This window comes from Sus scrofa, chromosome 2 (assembly GCF_054392235.1).
Source record: "Sus scrofa isolate SSC_HxYL_T2T_F1_AM1 chromosome 2, Sscrofa_HxYL_maternal_Yorkshire_Landrace_v2.0, whole genome shotgun sequence".
NCBI lineage: Eukaryota > Metazoa > Chordata > Mammalia > Artiodactyla > Suidae > Sus > Sus scrofa.
In genome coordinates this window covers 148,030,424-148,049,629 of record NC_139384.1, presented here as the reverse complement: position 1 = coordinate 148,049,629, position 19,206 = coordinate 148,030,424, and the positions used below count along the sequence as shown (strand labels likewise).

Sequence of the window (19,206 nt, the reverse complement as noted above, 5' to 3'; positions counted from 1 at the left end):
AGCTGCATTCCTGTCTTCCTGAGAGACTTTGGGAGCAGACGAGAAACGGGAGGCTGCCTCCTGGACCCCTAACTCATGGGCCCTGAGGAGGGGTCTGTCATCTGGGCTTAACAGCGATGGATGAGTTTGTGTTGGACTTGGAACATGTGCAGCAAAGCAACAGAAGGTCTCATTCTTAAAAAATACCTTGCCTTCTGCAGCGAAAGTATCAGCTTCAGCTGCTGCTGTAGGTTTTATTTTCTCCGTGAAAGCCCTGGTTCCCTGGGGCCCTGGGGACAGGCGGCCTGGAGGGCTTTGCTGTGGCCTGCAGGCGAGGCCCCCGGGGCTCCGGGCAGAAGGCCCCGTGGGCTTCAGACCCTGTCCCTCTTCTCCCATCGTCCCTAAAGGTGGGCTGCGGGCTGGCGGGCTCGGGACTCCCGGGGGAGTTGCAGGCAACCGTGGTGCCGTGAGGACGCCGGAAACGCTTAGCAGCCACTCCGATTGGGGTCGACGGGGGTCAGGCCGTCCAGGGCGGTGTGAAACCTGCTGAACTCAGGGCACTGCCCGTGGCAGCCTGATGAGTGGGAAGAAGTACAGTAAACAGACTCCCCGTCATGGTGCCGGCTTTGTAGCAAATTATCTGTTTTCTCCTTGGGCTGACGTGAACATTTGCTCTTCTTTGATTTCTGCGTGTTGTTTTCAGTATTTCTTTTGTGAGAAGAGACGCTTCAAACGATTCCGTTGAAGCCTCGACTCTTTTCCTCCGCGAGGCTCGTGTTGAGCGTTTGGCGCCGTCTCCACACGTCACCTGTAAGCTGTTAGGAGGCTCCTTCTACAAACCGTGACTTCATCTCCCTAAAGGAAGAGAGACGGAATGCTTCAGCACACCAGATAGGGTTCGGTCCCAGACGTTTGGGGGGAAAAAAAAAAAAGACTCTAAGCCTTTGGTCTCTGGGTGAACTTGGAAAGCAGGCCTGGCCGAGGTCTTCCCGTTCCGACAGCTGGGCCGACGCGGAGAAGGCTGCCAAGGAACGCCGGTGTTCAAGGCTGTGGGAATTGCGTCGAGCGGCCTTCCGACGACCGACCGTGTTCGTGAGGCGGGGGAACCTGGGGCCCAGGGCTGCCTCTGCCGCGTTTGCTGCCCCGAGAGAATCAGGTCGTGTCGCTGGGGCCGGGCCCCCGCAGGCGATGGCCCCAGCGGCTCAGCATTTGCCAGAGACTGGCCCTGGCCGGGCGGGAGCCGGAGACGCTCGGGTGTTTTGCCAGTTAGATCTTTTTTTTTTTTTTTTTAAATTAATTAATTAATTTATTTTTTTTTTTATTTTTATTTTCCCACTGTACAGCAAGGGGGTCAGGTTATCCTTATATGTATACATTGCAATTACAGTTTTTCCCCCACCCTTTCTTCTGTTGCAACATGAGTATCTAGACATAGTTCTCAATGCTATTCAGTGGGATCTCCTTGTAAATCTATTCTAGGTTAGATCTTCACACAAGCAAAAAGATCTTAAAAAAGCCGGCGAGCTCAGCGGCCGGCCGGCGTAGCTCGTTGGTCCACCTGTGCGCTTTGCCGCGCGTGTCACGGGGGAGCCTCGCCCCGCTGAGCGGCCTCCTCAGAGCCGACCCCACATGCTTCGAGCCCCAAGCCAGTCCCCTTGGTGGTGGCTGGTAACAAAATCAGAATGTCGCTGGCCGGGAGGACTTGGTTTGTGGGGGTGGAGAACCCGGCGAGGGGTCTGTTTCTTCTCCCCCTGACTGCTCTTCCCAGTTGGCTCCTGTGGTGTCTCATGGATTCCGTTTGTTCTGGCTAGAAGCTCCGGGGCTGTGGTTCCTGCGGACTCCCTCTGAGGGGGGATCCAAGCGGGGAGCGCTGAAAACCGAGGAGGAAAGGATTTGTGTCTGTAGGTGTGGTGCTTTCCTGGTTCTCTTAATCAGAATCCCTTTTCTCTTAAAACAGCCAGAGGCAAAAAAAAAAAAAAAAAAAATTGAGAGATGCAGAAAGCCTTCTAAAATACGAGATGCATCAAGTGCGGGAGCCCCTCCCGGTGGGAAGGCTTGGGTTCTGTTCATGTTGAGGCACAGCTGAAGCTGGCTCCGACCTAGCCCAGGAGGCGGCTCCCCTGGCCGGTGTGCTGAGGGGCCAGTCCCCATGGACGGGGGTGCAGTGGCAGGAGCCCAGGCCCAGCTGAGCCTAGGGCTTCGGCGAGTCTTGCTATCATTTGCAGAGCCGAGGATCTCTTACTAGGAAGGAAACTTCATCAGGAAATCTCCTTCGGTGGCGTGTGCCCTGCTCCAGTTCCTCAGCGCTCAGCACCTCTCTCCCGCCCGCCCAGGGGGCAGACCTGCCCCGGAGCACGGGATGGGACCGGAGCCGTCTTGCTGAGTGGCTGGCATTTTGCACCTCTCCTCTCCCCCTGCAGCAGGCCGCCCTCCTTCGCCAGGAAAGCCTTTCCAATTACTATTTCTAAAACTGGACTGAGGATGGGAGGGGGCGTGTGGGGTATGACTGAACCCTTGGCGAGAGGCATGCTGGCGCTCTGCGTTCCTGCTGTTATTCTCAGCTGGAGTACGGGCTCCATCTTTCTGGGCTCTTGTCAACTGCTCCAGCCCTGTGCCTGCCGCAGTGCAGGGGAGGGGCGGAGCGTGGAACACACTTCTCATAAAAGGTGTGTCTCTGAGGTGCTCTGTCTTGTGTATCCCTTGCCAAAGGAGTTGCTATGGTAACTCTCCATCTGCAGAACAGGCAGGAGTAAACAGAAGATAAAGCTCTTGCTCAGCTAGTCAAGGTGGGAGTCCCTGCCTTGCTTTGTTTCCCCACTAGACACAGCTTCCGCCCTCCCCACACAGCTGAGGGTCCGCTCTCGGAGGGTGGGGGTGGGAGGGCCACTCTTCTTGGCCCTAGCAGATCAAAGGTGACCTGAGGTTTTGCAAAAAGGGAGTTCTGGATTTTCTGGCTCCTTGGTGGAGAAAGTAGAGGAATGACCCAGGAATGATAATCAGCCCAGCTCTTTCCAAGGAGCTGGAACTCTCCTCATCCCACTCCACACTGCTCCAACAGCCCTTCTGTGTCCACCTCATGGTCACCCTTAGGGGGGCCCGGTCAGGTGTCCCAGGCTGGATTAGCAGTAAGTGAGCACAGTACTTGAAATTTCCCAAATGGAAAAACTCAGGCTGCTGGAAATTTCAACCGCAGTGTGAGTGTGTGCCTAGGAGTGGGGTGGGGTGGGGCTGGTGGAAGTTCAGGGAGTTCCTGGAGAATCGGTCTGCAGATTTCTCAGCCGTGGGTGCTACTTAGAGGTCACCGCGTTGCTTTACCTCCTTGTGTTCCATACTGCCAGTCCCTTGCGCCATCAGAGGCCCAGACACTCGGAGTTCTGGTGACCCTTCTCCCCACCCAGGTCTCTGCATTCATCCTCACTGCCTTCTTTACACACACACCCACACACCCACCCAACACAGCGTTTCCCAAAATAAAAAGACCACATCCCTTTCCCCGCCACCCCCTGCCAACGGCCACTGTGCCTTTTTGAGGCGAGAACCTCCACCCATGCTCCAGGCAGGAAGAGGAAGCAGGCCACCTCCAGTTTCCCCAGAAACCGTAATTTCAAACGATCTTTTTGCCAGAGGGGTGGGCTCGGCACCGCTGCGGGCGTCTCTCTGTCTCCCTTTTTCATGAGGGCCAGGTAAAGCTTTCTGCACAAGTTCAGGGGCAAAGGTTATAAGGCGCCAGCCTCCTGTGCCTTCTGGTTTGAAGGTACTGCTGGCCCTTTGTTTCCCTTAGCCTTAAAGAGGAGGAACGCTGGGGAGGTGACGGGGTGGTGGAGGCCAGGAAGCCAGCCAAGTGGGCTGCGGCTCAGTGGTGCCAATGGCCCCTCTGCAGCCTTCCTGCCACAGGGGCTGGCGGCGGCGGGCTTTCCTTCCTGTGCCCTTGCTCCCAGGGTCTGGGCTCCTGGTGGGTCAGGCTCCTGTTTCGCTTCCCCTCAGGGGGTGCATTGGAGGTAATATTGCAGATGTGTTGCGTCCTCCGTGAACAGGAGAGAATAGAGGCTGCACTGGGCCCATTTCTGCCTCCATGGCCCTTGGACACAGGGTGTTCAGGCCCTTTTTGCTTGGCCACATTGGGTCCGTCTCCCCTGGAACACAGCCGTCGTCAGTCCTAGGGAAGCTTCAGTGGACTCGTCAGATGGGGCTGTCCTCAGGCTCTGTGGGCGACAGCTCTGTTGGGACGACAGGGCGAGCGTGGGAAAGGTACGGATAATCTCTCTTCTCTCACCCAGGAGTCACTCACATGTGACATTCAAAGTGAAGCACCCCGATGGCCTGGGAGCATCAAGCAGGCGGGGCCTCAGGTGTCCTGTATCATCAGGGTAGTGATTACTGAGTAAATGAATTAATTCTTCCTTGGATTTAGGGGCCCCTCCTGATCCAGGTGTGAGTAGCCAAGCTGTTTTCCAGCTTTACTCACAGGGCAGCTTTTGCATTGGGTTCAGCTGTTAGTACCTTAACAGTGTAAAGCATGTAATTATTGTAAATTTTAAAGACATGATTTTCACATAGCTAGAATTTTTCCCCTAGTTATTTTATAATAATTTCAGTTTTGACTTTGCCAGAGACATCTAGTGTTGACAACATAACTAGGAATGTTATAAATCCTTCAGTACCAAGAAGGGATGAGGCTTGAGTTGAGCCTAGAAGGCTCGTGGCCATCCCAGGAAGGGCTGTGGCCTGGATGGAATTGCAGAAGCCGGGGTGTAAGATACACTCGGGATCGCCTGCATCTCTCATCAAGAAAGTGGAGTGAGAGTGATGAGGTTCACAGGTGCCAAGAGAACTTGGCCACCAAGGAGAAAAAACTCTCTTGCCAAGGGGCACGTCCTCATTTCCCCATCTTCAGCACTGTGCTAAGACCCTGCCCCAAAGGACTGGTCCATCAACTATAGGTTTAGCACCAACTGTAGGTCAGGCTCCTATTCCAGGTTTTTGTTTTTTTTTTTTTTTAGAAAAATGTCAAACATATGGAATGCTCAAAGTGGAATTCTCGGACATCTTACTCTTTTACCTCATACCTGGATTGAACAACTGTTAGTGTTTCACCACATTTGTTTTCCTCTGTAGATTTTTTGCAGAATTATTTGGGAGTCAACTGTAGACATCAAGACCCTTTACCCCTAAATACTTCAGCACGTGTCTCCCGAGGATGGGCTGTTCCCTTCGCAGGGTCCTGCCATTATCACAGCCAAGAAAACGAACGGTTCCCTTGTGTCTAACAGCCAGTCTGTATTCAGATCTCCTCCTCTGTCTCCAGAGCGACTTTTATAGCGTTGCTTGCAATTGCGATCCTATTAAGGATTGACACCTTGTGTCTGACTGTTACGTCTGTTTAGCCTCTTTTAATCTGCTACACCTCACCTCTTGTATGTTTCTGTGGCATTGATTTTGTAAAGGGTCCATTCATAGCCTTCTGCTTTTGAACCTGAGTGTGCAGATGGTCCCCATTGAGGCCATCAACTAAAATGTACTAAGTAATATGCCACCTCCCCCTGCAGTTCCCTTAAACCTGTTGCTCCAGACGCCCGGTTCAGTCCCAGGGGCCACGCTGCCAGCTCCATGGGGTTGGTGCTGGTGACATCTGGAGCGCTGACTGCAGGCTGCCCTGTTCTGGGAAACCGGTTCAAATCTCAGCTCTCCCACTTTTCGCTGAGGGCTTCATCCAGGTGTCCTTTCTCTTTGCTAAGCCTCAGTGTCTTCGTGTCCTCAACATAGGGATTGGACTGGGGGCCTCCTAGTTCTGCCCAGCTTTGCCTCGCAACACTTCTGTGACTTGACTAAGTGTTGTCAGGCAGACCTCCTGCAGCTCTAGCTCAGGGCAGGCAGCTGCTTCAGGAAGCCATTGCCTGCTCGCCATCCTGGCACCAAGAACAGGGGGTCTGGGAGGATACAGACGGGGCTCTGATGCTCTGACATGACCACATGCCCTCCCCTCTGTTCCACAGCGGAGATTCTGGAACTGGCTGGCAACGCAGCAAGAGACAACAAGAAGGGCCGGGTCACCCCCCGACACATCCTGCTGGCTGTGGCCAACGACGAAGAGCTCAATCAGGTATGGGGCTGTCCTCTGCCTCCTGACCCCGACACTGCAGCAGGGAGTCACGCTGCCCGAGAAGCGAGCTGTCTGTCCAGAGGAGGTTGGGGGGAGGCTGGCTGTCACGGGCGTGAACTGCGTCTTGGACTCTTAGCGGCTTCCCTGTCCCTCTCGGCAGTTTTCCCCCAAGGCTTTATTGGCTGGGGGGAAATGACACAAGGCATTTGGCTCTCCTTGGAAGAAAGATGTTTTGGAAACTCCACCCGCACGAGGGACCCTGAAGACTTGCTCCCTGTGTAGTGAGCCAGGGTCCTGTCAGCATCCTTGTAGGTGCCAGGGCGGAGGGCGCTCTGCCAACCAGAAGCAAGCACGTGGTTGGGCAGAGCTGGCCTCTTTGAGGTCAGGGATGGGATGGTCTGGCTCACCATCCGCTACTTTGGTTTTCCTGCAAGCTGCTAAAAGGAGTCACCATAGCCAGCGGAGGGGTGTTACCGAACATCCACCCGGAGCTGCTAGCGAAGAAACGAGGATCCAAAGGGAAGTTGGAAGCCATCATCACGCCACCCCCAGCCAAAAAGGCCAAGTCTCCGTCCCAGAAGAAGCCCGTGTCTAAGAAAACAGGCGGCAAGAAGGGGGCCCGGAAATCCAAGGTGTGTACGTGATCGGGCAGGGAGGCATGGGGCGGGGCTGGACAGGTGCAGGCAGGTAGGGTCACGAGAGTTCCCCTTGCTGCTGAGGGCTCATCCCTCTGGCAGGGGATTGGGGGAGGACTTGGGAACATGTGGAGCTGGTGGCAGAGGGTGAGTCCGGTTCAAATGGCCAGCTTCTGGATACTGGTCGGGGGACTTGATTTCTATAGGAAAGGGGGCCGTGGGGAGGTGCTGGGGCAGGTAGCCTCAGGCAAGAGGGAGCCGGTGCCGGCACCTCCAGGGGATGCCCATGTGCGCAGGGAGGGACCTGTGTGTGCAGAGGCTTCCTTATGCGAGGGACAGCAGTGGAGTCCTGTCCGGAGCTGTCGGCTGCCCACTTGCCCTTGCTGAGCTCAGAGCCATTGTCGTGTTGCCATGGCTGCACGTTCTCCTCTGAGCCTCTGCCAGGAGGGATGGTTCAGACCATTTGCCCTTTGAAACGACTGCCTTGTTAAGGAGGAGAGTAGATGCATTAGACTCTGCTTGGACTGAGGCTGGGTCACAGGAGCTGAAATCTTGTGGGCAGTGAAACCCTCTCGTAAGTGTGATCCAGTGTCTTCTCAGGGCGGGGGAAGCCCAGCGAATCCCGAGCCAGGACCTCCCTAGTTCCCGCTCAGGAGGGCCACGCCTGTGAATGGTCACACTCACCTGAGACACCAGGGTGACAGGGACGCAAGTCCTCTGTTCCTTCCTCACTGGGCCCTGCCCCCAGCTGCTGTTGCAGACTCCAGGGCCAGCAAACTGGCAACAGAGTTAAAGCTCGGTGTTTAATAACAGGGAATCTTAAGGCGGACACAGCCTGCCTTGCCCCGGGGTGCCCCCTCAGGGGTCATCCTCCTGGCCTCCAGCCTGTTCGTAAGACCCGTGGTAATAACCCTTTGGAAGTGCTGCGTGGGGTCTAATGGCAGGGTCAGTGTCAGGGCCTTCTTACCAGAGCCCAAAGCCTTCTCAGTGAGATGGCGAGGACTCCTTCCCGGGATAGGTCCAGGAGCACAGACCCGGAGCCACTCCCCAGCCCACCTTCCCGGCATGTCCCCTCTGTGCCCACCCCAAGGTCAGGCAGGCCTCCACCACATTGCAGGAGGGCACCTTCTCTGACATCTACCCTCCCATCCACACTGTGGCCAGGCTCTCTTTAGTTGAGGTGGAAGAGGGTGTGTTTCTTGTACACCCTTCTGGGTGTGGACGCAGTTCCTGAAAACTGCAACATTGAAATTCCTCTTGCCAGCAGGCCCCCACCCCACCAGGCCCTGAATCACTCCCTGCTCTTTGAGGGAGAAACCTGATACTGAAGAGTGTCTTGGAAGTTATTTCCAGACACAGCGCTCCACCTGGCTCACGAGTCCTGGAGGAGGCTTGGGGCAGGCGGGGATTTCACAGACGGCTCCGCTCCTCTTTGCTGCTAACTATAAAAGTAGCAGATTGACCTGTTTCTTTTTTCCTTTATAACATTTACATTTGAGGGGAGGAGCAGGATGGGAAAGGCAGGGGGAGTGTGCCTGTGCACCCCTCTTTTAGTGTTCAGAACGAAGGTGAAGATGCCAAATCCATCATCTCTGGATCGTGGGCCTCAGGGAGCTCTCTGCTCAGAGCAGGGCATTGGTGCTTGGCAGGCGCTGGGGGCAGCAGGGCCGAGCTCCGTCCCTCCATGTGGCCTTCGTGCATGCTGGCTAGAGCCTGGCCTTGTTCATGTGGGCTGCTGCCTGTTGATGTGTGAGCATCTCTCCAGCTCCAGTGTCTCCGACAACCTGGGGTTGACCTGGCTCTGTGTCAACCCCCCGTCTTCCGCATTTGTTTTTGCCCCTTGACTTTCTGAACTGCCCAGCTTACCACACACTAGGAATGCCTCTTCTTTCTTTTAGGACTTGAAATGTAGTGTGTGTGTGTGTCTTTAGCGTCTAGTAGCTATATTTGGAACTCAGTGTTTCTAATAACCATATGCCAATAATCACTCGAACACTCAACTTTTCCCTTGATTACAAAAGCAGGAAGTCTGTTATGGTGGTCTGTTTTTCTTCCACACAATAAAACACATTGTCTGCTTACTGTACCAGTATTTGGCTAACATTAAACCCTGGGGGAAGCTGAAATTGGAACCGTGAACAGCTAATTTTCAAAACATTTGTTTAATGTAAATTGTGGTGTCAGCTCCCAGAAACAGCAGAGAACCCTGCATCTCCAGGTTTAAGTGGAATGTTCTGAAAATAACCTTTCCAGAGACATGCAGAAAAAGCCTGAGTAACATGCTAAAGTACTTGTAGTGAAAGGGAGTTGGTATTTTTCAAGTGTCAACACTTGAATTCCAAATCATAATTTCTCCCCCAATTCTATGTAATTGGAAGGTTTTGAAAGTCTCCGGTTGTGACAGCTGAGTTGGCTAGCGTGGAAACTGCTGGAAAAGGCAGCTCAACCCACCCGGGGCTGGGAGTCCCGGCCCTGGCAGTACCTTAGGCTTCCTCCTTCCTACTTAGGTGGCCTCAGGCCGGTCTGTGCCTCAGTTTACCCCCTGCCGTGAAACGATGGGGTCCATTCCAGCCTTACAGTTCAGTGTTTCTAGTGAGTATCTTCATGATGTATTTGGGTGATACATGTCAGAGTTTGGACAAAAAAGTATGCAGTAATAAAATGGCGCTGATACCACAGCCCTCTGGCTTCTTCCCAGAGCAGTCTCTGGGCGAGCTTTCATGTACTCTTTCTGAAAGGCTATGCACATAAAAGCACATGGGTACTTAAAGCCTCCTTCCCCATCTGGCTGGAATTCATATATATATGTGTGTGTGTATATATAAATATATATATATATGTATGTATATATAGGTAGTTCCTGTCGTGGCTCAGCAGAGACAAATCTGACTAGTACCCATGAGGACTTGGGTTCAATCCCTGGCCTTGCTCAGTGGGTTAAGGATCCGGCATTGCCATGAGCTGTGGTATAGGTCACAGACATGGCTTGGGTCCCCGAGTGTCTGTGGCATAGGCCGGCAGCCACAGCTCTGATTTGACCCCTATCCTAGGAACCTCCATGTGCCCTGAGTGCAGCCCTAAAAAGATAAAAGATTAATAAAAAAAAAAAAAGCATAGATCATATTACCCACTGTTTTGGCAGTATGGTGTTAGTAGGTATGGGTGCCAGCCTACCTGGCTTTATACTGCAGTCCTGCTAACTCCTGGCTGTGTGATGTTGGAAAGTGACTTCACTTCTCTGATATCGCAGTGTCCTCACCCGTAAAGTGGGGTATAACACAGGGGGGTTGGAGGCTTAAAAGAGAATTCTCGTGAAGTGCCTACGGCACTGCAAGCTGCTGCTCTCACTACCTTGGCAGCTCTTTCTCCCCCTGGCGTGTGGGGCCACTTGAGCATCGCATGGTAGGACTCTTGTTACTCATACACTGTGCAGAACCAGTGTACCCAGCCCTCTGGCGATCGTTGCTCGTGTCCACTCTGACAGACAGCGCTGCAGCAACCGTCACTGTGTGTGGGTCTCCTTGCTCAAGTGCAAGTGTGTCTGTAGGAGAAAGTCTTCAAGGTGGGCTTGCTGAGGAAGACAGTCCTTTTTAATTTTGGCTGTTACTCCCATATATAGCATATTATCCCATTAAGAAATTTCTTTTTTTTTTATTATTATTATTTTTTTAAATTTTCCCACTGTACAGCAAGGGGGTCAGGTTATCCTTACATGTATACATTACAATTACCTTTTTTTCCCCCACCCTTTGTTCTGTTGCAACATGAGTATCTAGACAAAGTTCTCAATGCTATTCAGCAGGATCTCCTTGTAAATCTATTCTAAGTTGTGTCTGATAAGCCCAAGCTCCCGATCCCTCCCACTCCCTCCCCCTCCCATCGGGCAGCCACAAGTCTCTTCTCTAAGTCCATGATTTTCTTTTCTGAGGAGATGTTCATTTGTGCTGGATATTAGATTCCAGTTATAAGTGATATCATATGGTATTTGTCTTTGTCTTTCTGGCTCATTTCACTCAGTATGAGATTCTCTAGCTCCATCCATGTTGCTGCAAATGGCATTATGTCATTCTTTTTATGGCTGAGTAGTATTCCATTGTGTATATATACCACATCTTCCGAATCCAATCCTCTGTTGATGGACATTTGGATTGTTTCCATGTCCTGGCTATTGTGAATAGGGCTGCAATGAACATGCGGGTGCATGTGTCTCTTTTAAGTAGAGCTTTGTTGTTTTGGAGTTTTTTTTAATGATTTTATCTTTATTTATTTATTGTTATTTCCCCAACACATTTTTTTTTTTCACAGCATGGGGATACAATTATACATAACATGTATACATACTTTTTTCTGCCATTATCATGCTCTGTCATAAGTATCTAGACATAGTTCTCAGTACCACACAGCAGAATCTCATTGTTAATACATTCCAAAAGCAATAGTTTGCATCCATTTACTGCAAGCTCCCAGTCCACCCCACTCCCTCCCCCTCTCCCTGGGCAACCACAAGTCTGTTCTCCAAGTCCATGATTTTCTTTTCTGTGGAAAGGTTCATTTGTGCTGTATATTAGATTCCGGATGTAAGTGATATCATATGGTATTTGTCTTTCTCTTTCTGACTGACTTCACTCAGTATGACAGTCTATCCATGTTGCTGCAAATGGCATTATTTCATTCTTTTTTATGGCTGAGTAGTATTCCATTGTGTATATATACCACATCTTCCTAATCCAGTTGTCTGTTGATGGACACTTGGGTTGTTTGCATATCTTGGCTATTGTGAATAGAGCTGCAGTGAACATATGGGTGCATGTGTCTTTTTTAAGGAAAGCTCTGTCCGGATATATGCCCAAGAGTGGGATTGCTGGGTCGTATGGTAGTTCTATGTATAGATTTCTAAAGTACCTCCATACCGTTCTCCATAGTGGTTGTACCAGCTTACATTCCCACCAACAGTGCAGGAGGGTTCCCTTTTCTCTACACCCCCTCCAGCATTTGTTATTTGTGGACTTATTAACGATGGCCATTCTGACTGGTGTGAGGTGGTATCTCGTGGTAGTTTTGATTTGCGTTTCTGTAATAATCAGGGATGTTGAACATTTTTTCATGTGCTTGTTGACCATCTGTACATCTTCCTTGGAAAAATGTCTATTCAGGTCTTTTGCCCTTTTTTCCATTGGGTTGTTAGTTTTTTGCTTTTGAGTTGTATAAGTTATTTGTGTATTTTAGAAATTAAGCCCTTATCCATTGCATCGTTTGAAACTATTTTCTCCCATTCTGTAAGTTGTCTTTTTGTTTTCTTTTAGGTTTCCTATACTCCCATGTACAGCATATTATTGCATTAAGAAATTTCTTTTCTTTCTTTCTTTTTTTTTTTTTTGGAATTTTCCATTACATTTCAAAGGTGGCCTTATTCTTTTCACTTTTGACACTGAGTTGCTTAAAGGACATCCATTCAATCCATGTTTGTTGCGTCTACTTGTGCTCCTTGCACTTCCTGGTAGGGAGGGTTCAGCACCTCAGCACTCAGTGAGCTCTGGTCTAGTGAGGGAGGCAGAATCATGACAGAAGGTGGGTGAGCAGGTGCTTTGACCAAAAAAAGTGGAGTGACAGCATGGCAGTGCCGTCTTACATAGTTGCCAGGTGAGGCTGCTCTGGTAAGGTGACACGAGTAGAGACCTGAGGGAGATAGGTATCTGGGCATTCAAGTTTTGCCCATGTTGCTGTGAATGGCATTATGTCATTCTTTTCTATATGTACTGCACCTTCTTTATCCATTCCTGTTTTAGTGGACATTTAGGTTGTTTATGTATCTTGGCTAATGTAACTAGTGTTGCAGTGAAGTTTGGAGTATATGTATCTTTCCAATTTATGATTTTCTTCAGATAGATGCCCAGGAGTTGACTCCTAGACTGAGAGGAAAGAGCTTTTGGCACAGGATGGGCGCGTGTCTGGCTCCTCCAAGGGAGAGCATGACAGGCCTTTACGTGGTGTCCCTGACGTTTCTGTAACACGAATGCCTTTGGCAGTCAGAGGAGCCTGGGGAGCCTTCTCGAGATCAGGTTTTCAAATGCATAAAATACCAGAGATTCAAAGGACATCATTTATACCTAAATCTCCCAGGTTAAGTCTCCTCATTAGAAGGCTTACCAAGAGTCACAGGCTAATTTTAAAAAAAATTAAAGTGTAGTTGATTTACAATGTTCTGCCAATTTCTGCTGTACAGCAAAGTGACCCATTCGTACATGTATATATGCATTCTTTTTTGTTTTCTTTTCCTTCATCATCTTTCCCAGGGGACTGGATACAGTTCCCCTGTGCTCTGCGATAGAACCTTGTAGTTTATCCTTTCTACAGGTAACAGTTTGCATCTCCTAACCCCAGACTCCCAGTCCATCCCTCTCTGTTCCCCCACCCTTGGCAACCTTAAGTCTGTTCTCCATGTCTGTGAGTCTGTTTAAGTTTCATGGGTAAGTTCATCTGTGACGTATCTTAGATTCCGCATATAAGTGATGTCACATGGTATTTGTCTTTCTCTTTCTGACTGACTTCAATTAGTGTGAGAATCTCTAGTTGTATCCATGTTGCTGTGAATGGCATTATGTCATTCTTTTCTATATGTACTGCACCTTCTTTATCCATTCCTGTTTTAGTGGACATTTAGGTTGTTTATGTATCTTGGCTAATGTAACTAGTGTTGCAGTGAAGTTTGGAGTATATGTATCTTTCCAATTTATGATTTTCTTCAGATAGATGCCCAGGAGTTGACTCCTAGATCATATGGCAGCTCTGGTCTTAGATTTTTGTGGAACCTCCATGCTGTTTTTCACAGTGGCTGCACCAGTTTACATTCCCACCAGCAGTGCAGAAGGTTCCCTTTTCTCCACACCCTCTCCAGCTTTTCTTGTTTGTAGACTTTTTGATGATGGCCATTCTGACTAGTGTGAGATGACACCACATTGTAGTTTTGACTTGCATTTCTCTAATAATTAGTGATGTTGAGCATCTTTTCATGTTTCGTTTTGGCTATCTTCTTTGGAGAAATATCTAGATCTTCCCATTTGTTAATTAGGTTGTTTGGTTTTTTGATATTGAACTACATGAGTTGTTTGTATATTTTAGAGATGAATCTGTCAGTCACTTCATTTGTAAATATTTTCTCCCATTCTCTGGATTTTTTTTTTTTATGGTTTCCTTTGCTGTGTAAAAAGCTTGTAAGTTTGATTAGGTCCCATTTGTTTATTTTATTTTGTTTTATTTTATTTTATTTTCATTGTTTTGGGAGACTGCCCTAAGAAAACATTTGTATGGTTGATGTCAGAGAATGTTTTGCCTGTGTTCTCTTCTAGGAGTTTTAGTGGTGTCTCATGTTTAAGTCTTTAAACCATTTTGAGTTTATTTTTGTATGTACTGTGAGAATGTGTTCTAATTTCATTAATTTACATGAGCTGTTCAGTTTTCCCAGCACCACTTGCTGAAGAGACTGTCTTTTCCCCATTTTATATTCTTTATATTCAGTAATATAAAGATTAATTGACTGTAGGTATCTGGGTTTACTTCTGGGTTTTTTATTCTGTTCCGTTGGTCTCTATGTCTGTTTTTGTACCAGTACCACACTGTCTTGATTACTGTAGCTTTGTAATATTGCCTGAAGTCAGCAGGGAGTTATGCCTCCTGCTTGGTTTTTGTTCCTCAGGATTGCTTTGTCAATTTTGGGTCTTTTATGTTTCCATATAAATTTTTGCATTGTTTGTTCTAGTTCTGTAAAAATGTCATAGGTAATTTGATAGGGATTGCATAGAATCTGTTGATTGCTTTGGGTAGTATGGCCATGTTAATGATATTAATTCTTCCAACCCAGGAGCATAGAATATCTTTCCATTTCTTTGAATCCTCTTTAATTTCCTTAATTAGTGTTTTATAGTACTTAACATAAGTTTCACCTCCTTGGTCAGGTTTATATCTGGGTATTTAATTTTGGGGGGTATGATTTTAAGAGGTATTTTTGTATTCCTTTTCCAATAATTCATTGTTAGTATACAGAAGTGCAATAGATTTCTGAATGTTGATCTTGTATCCTGCTACTTAGCTGAATTCATTGATTCATTCAAGTAGTTTTTGTGTGGAGTCCTTAGGATTTTCTATATATAATATCAGCTCATCTGCATAGTGTGACAGTTTTACCTCTTCTCTTACAGTTTGGAAACCTTTTATTTCTTTTGTTTGTCTGATTGTTGTGGCTAGGACTTCTAATACTATGTTGAGTAGAAGTGATGAGAGTGGGCACCTGTGTCTTGTTCCAGATTTTAGCAGGAAGACTCAGCGTTTCTCCATTGAGTATTTTATTGGCTGTGGGTTTGTCATAAATGGCCTTTATTATGTTAAGATATGTTCCCTCTATACCCACTTTGGTAAGAGTTTTCATCACGAATGGATGTTGGATTTTGTGAGATGGGTTTTTTTTTTTTTTGCATGTTTTGAGATGATCATGTTGTTTTTGACTTTTGTTAATGGGGTATATGATGTTGATTGATTTGTGTGTGTTAAACCATCCTTATGAACTTGGGATGAATCCTTCTTGGTTGTGGTATATGATCTTGTTTGTATGTTGTTGGATTTGGTTAGCTAAAATTTTGTTGAGAATTTTTTTGTTGGCCTGTAATTTTTTTGGTACTATCTTTGGTTTTGGTATTAGGGTGATGGTGGCTTCATAGACTTTTTTTTTTTTTTTTGTAGCATGTCTTTGGGATTATTTCTTCTTCAACCTTTTGGAAAAGTTTAAGAAGGATGGGTATAAGTTATTCTTTGTATGTTTTCTAGAATTTTCCCTGTGAAGCCATCTGGTCCTGGACTTTTATATGTAAAGAGTGTTTTTATTACATACTCAATTTCATTTCTAGTGGTCTGTCTGTTCATTTGATCTATTTCTTGTTGACTTAGTTTTGTTAGGCTGTGTGTCCATTTCTTTTGGTTGTCAAATTTTTTTGGCACGTAATTGTTCATAGTATTCTCTTATGGTTGTTTGTATTTCTGCATTATCTGTTGAGAGTTCTCCTTTTTAATTTCTTATTTTATCTCCTTGGGTTCTCTCTTTTCTTGGTGACTCTGGCCAGAGGTTTGGTCCATCAGTTTAGGACCAGATGGCTTCACAGGCAAATTCTACCATGTTGTTAGTCTCCACGTAGTCTGTTTTTTCTCATTTCTCATCAGCTGTGGTTGATTTCTAGTTTCATGCCATTGTGGTCAGAAAAGATACTTGAAAACATATATATACTCTTAAATTTGTTGAGGTTAGTTTTGTGCCCCAGTATGTGGTCATTCCTTGAGAATGTTCCATGTGCACTTGAAAAGAATACATATTCTGATTTTCTTTTTTTTTTTGGATGGAATGTCCTGAAAATAGCAAGTCTAACTTTTCTGTTGTATCATTTAGCATCTCTCTTGCCTTATTCTGTCTAGAGGATCTGTCCATTGATGTGATTGGGTGTTAAAGTCTACTATTATTATTGTATTCCCATCAATTTCTCCTTTTATGTCTGTTAGTATTTGTTGTATGTATTTGGGTGCTGCTATATTGGGGTATATATATTGATGAGTATAATAGCCTTTTCTTGAATTGATCCTTTTATCATTTAATAGTGTCCTTTCTCTTTGGCCTTCATTTTATACTCTATTTTGTCTGGTAAGAGTATTGCAACTCCTGCTTTCCTGTCTTTTCTATTTGCATGAAATATTTTTTCCCATCCCCTCACTTTCAATTTGTCCTTTGCTCTAAGGTGAGTCTCTTGTGGGGAGCATATTGTAGGCTCTTGTTTTTATATCCATTATGCCACTCTGTCTTTTGACTGGAGCATTCAATCTATTGGCATTTAAGATAATTATTGATAATTATGTATTTATTGCCATTTTAAACCTTGTTATCCAGTTGATTCTATGTTTCTCCTTTGTTCCTTTATATTTTTGGTTAGATGATGTCCTTTTATTTTATGCTTGTGTCCTCTTCTTTTTAGTTTTTGAATGTATTTTTTGGTTTTGATTTGTAGTTGCCCTGTTTTTCAAGTATGTTAACCGCTTCCTATATCACTTGCTTTTAGCTTGATGGTTATATAGGCTCAAACACATTCTAAAAGAAAAATAGTGTCTAGATTGTCCTACTTTCTTTCCTCACATTTTATGATTTTGAGGTCCTTTTTTAACATCTTGTTTAACCTTTTGCTGTTCTTTATGTTTATCTTTGCTTTTACAATAGTTTTTTTTTCTCCTTTTAGATTTGTATACTCGCTTATTTAAGTGATTACTTTCCAACTTCCATCCTGTTTCTTTAGTTTTTTTTTTTTTTTTTTTTTTAAACTTAGAGGAGCCCTTTCAGTGTTTCTTTTAGAATGGGTTTGCTGTTGCTGTACTCTTCCAGTTTTTTTGGAGAAATTCTATATTTTTCCTTCCATTTTATTTTATGTGGTTTTTTGATCTTGTCTCTTTTTAGGGCCATACTTGCGGCCTGTGGAGGTTCCCAGGCTAGGGGTCCAATCGGAGCTGCACCTGCTGGCCTGTGCCACAGCTACAGCAGTGCAGGATCTTAGCCACATCTGAAGCCTACACCATAGCTCACAGCATTGCCAGATCCTTAACCCACTGAGCAAGGCCAGGAATTGAACCTGTGTCCTCATGGATGCTAGTCAGATTTGTTTCCACTGAGCCACGATGGGAACTCCTATTTCTCCTTCTATTTTAAAGGATATTTTTGCTGGGTAAAGTATTCTAGGCTGCACATTTTTCCCTTTTAGGACTTTGATTATACCTTTCCACTGTCTTATACCTTCTGGTATTTCTGTAAAGAAATCAACTGATAGTTTTATGGGGGTTCCCTTATAATTAACTCTTTGTTTTTCTCTTGCTTCTATTAGAATCCTCTCTTTAACTTTTGCCATCTTTATTATAATATGTCTTGGTATGGGCCTGTTTGGTTTCAAATTGTTTGGAACCTTTTTTGCTCCTTCTATCTTGATGTCTGTTTCCTATAGATTTGGAAAGTTTTCATCCATAACTTCTTCAAATATATTGTGGGTTTTTAAAAATTATTATTATTATTATTATTATTGTCTTTTTAGGGTTGCACCTGTGGCATTTGGAGGTTCCCAGGCTAGGTGTCAAATTGGAGCTGTAGCTGCCAGCCTACACCACAGCCATAGCAACACCAGATCTGAGCTGTGTTTGCGACCTACACCACAGCTCACAGCAATGCCAAATCCTTAACCCACTGAGTGAGGCCAGGGAGCAAACCCGCAAACTCATGGCTCCTAGTTGGATTTCTTTCCACTTTGCCACGGCGGGAACTCCCAAATACATTTTCAATCCCGTTTTCTTTTTCTTCTCCTTCTGGAATCCCTATTTTGTGTAAATTACTCCACTTTATATTATCCGATAAATCTCTTATATTGCTTTCAAGTTTTTTCATTTGGTTTTCTGTCCGCTGTTCTGATTGGGTGAGTTCCATTATTCTGTCTTCCAAGTCACTAATTCGTTCCTCTGCATTATTTATTCTGCTCCTCAGTGCCTTAACTCAGCTTGTGTCTGCAAATGAATTTTCTTATTTTTGTTGGCTCCTCCTTATATTTTCTAGTTCCTTTCTAAAGTAATCTGCATTACCCTTCACATCTGCTCTTAATTCCGTCAGTATTTGCACTAACTCCTTTTTGAACTCGGTGTCTGATAGACTGCAGAGGTTGCTATCATTGTTTTCTCCTATAGGGAATTCTCCTCTTCTTTTAACTGGGAATGGTTCCTGAGCGTCTTCATTTTGCTTATATTTTTCTTGTTCTCTGGAGCCTGAGTCTCAGCACCCTGCCTCTTTCTGAGTCTCAAAGGCTTTGGTGTCCTGGGAGGTGGTGCCATTGGTCTCTGCGGCTCTCTCTTTGCTTTGCCCTCCGCATTCCAGCTGCTGAGCTTTTATGAGGCTTTGAGGTCCCTACACCTCTGCTGATCTCATCAGTTAGATGGCTTCCCAGGGTGGGGGTTCCTTTCCTCTTTCACACCTCCCTCTCAGGAGTGCCAGTCCCATCCTGATTCCCTTCTCTCTCTCTTTTTTTCCTTTTGTTCTACCCAGTTATGTGGATGGTTTCTTGCCCTTTTTGGAGGTTTGTGGTCTTCTGCCAGTGTTCAGTAGATGTTCTGTGTGAACTGTCCTCATGTAGATGGGTTTTTTTTTTTTTTTTTTATGTGTTTATGGGTGGTGAATGCCACATCTTCCTCCCCTGCCGCCTTGATCTCTCCCCTCCAACTCTGATTTTCTTTCTCAGGATTGTTTTGACTTTTTTTTTTTTGCTTTTTAGGGCTGCACCCATGGCATATGGAAGTTCCCAGGCTAGGGCTTGCATTGGAGCTGTTGCTTTAGGTCTACACCACAGCCACAGCAGTCCGGGATCTGAGCTGTGCCTGCAACCTACATCACAACTCATGGCAGCACCGGATCCCTGACCCACTGAGCGAGGACAGGAA

General features: G+C 46.5%; 1 protein-coding gene across 14 annotated transcripts in view; it reads left to right on the top strand.

Annotated features, from left to right (window-relative positions):
- Positions 1-19,206, top strand: part of MACROH2A1 (macroH2A.1 histone) — an 88,560-nt gene that overhangs the window by 25,063 nt on the left and 44,291 nt on the right. For all 14 annotated transcript variants that reach the window (XR_014836276.1, XR_014836273.1, XR_014836275.1 and 11 more), the window contains 2 exon segments: positions 5,973-6,079; positions 6,514-6,711. Coding sequence is in view for 9 of the 14 variants with exons in the window: in NM_001244563.1 (NP_001231492.1) it covers positions 5,973-6,079; positions 6,514-6,711 (305 nt within the window). In the remaining 5 variants the exon portion in view is untranslated.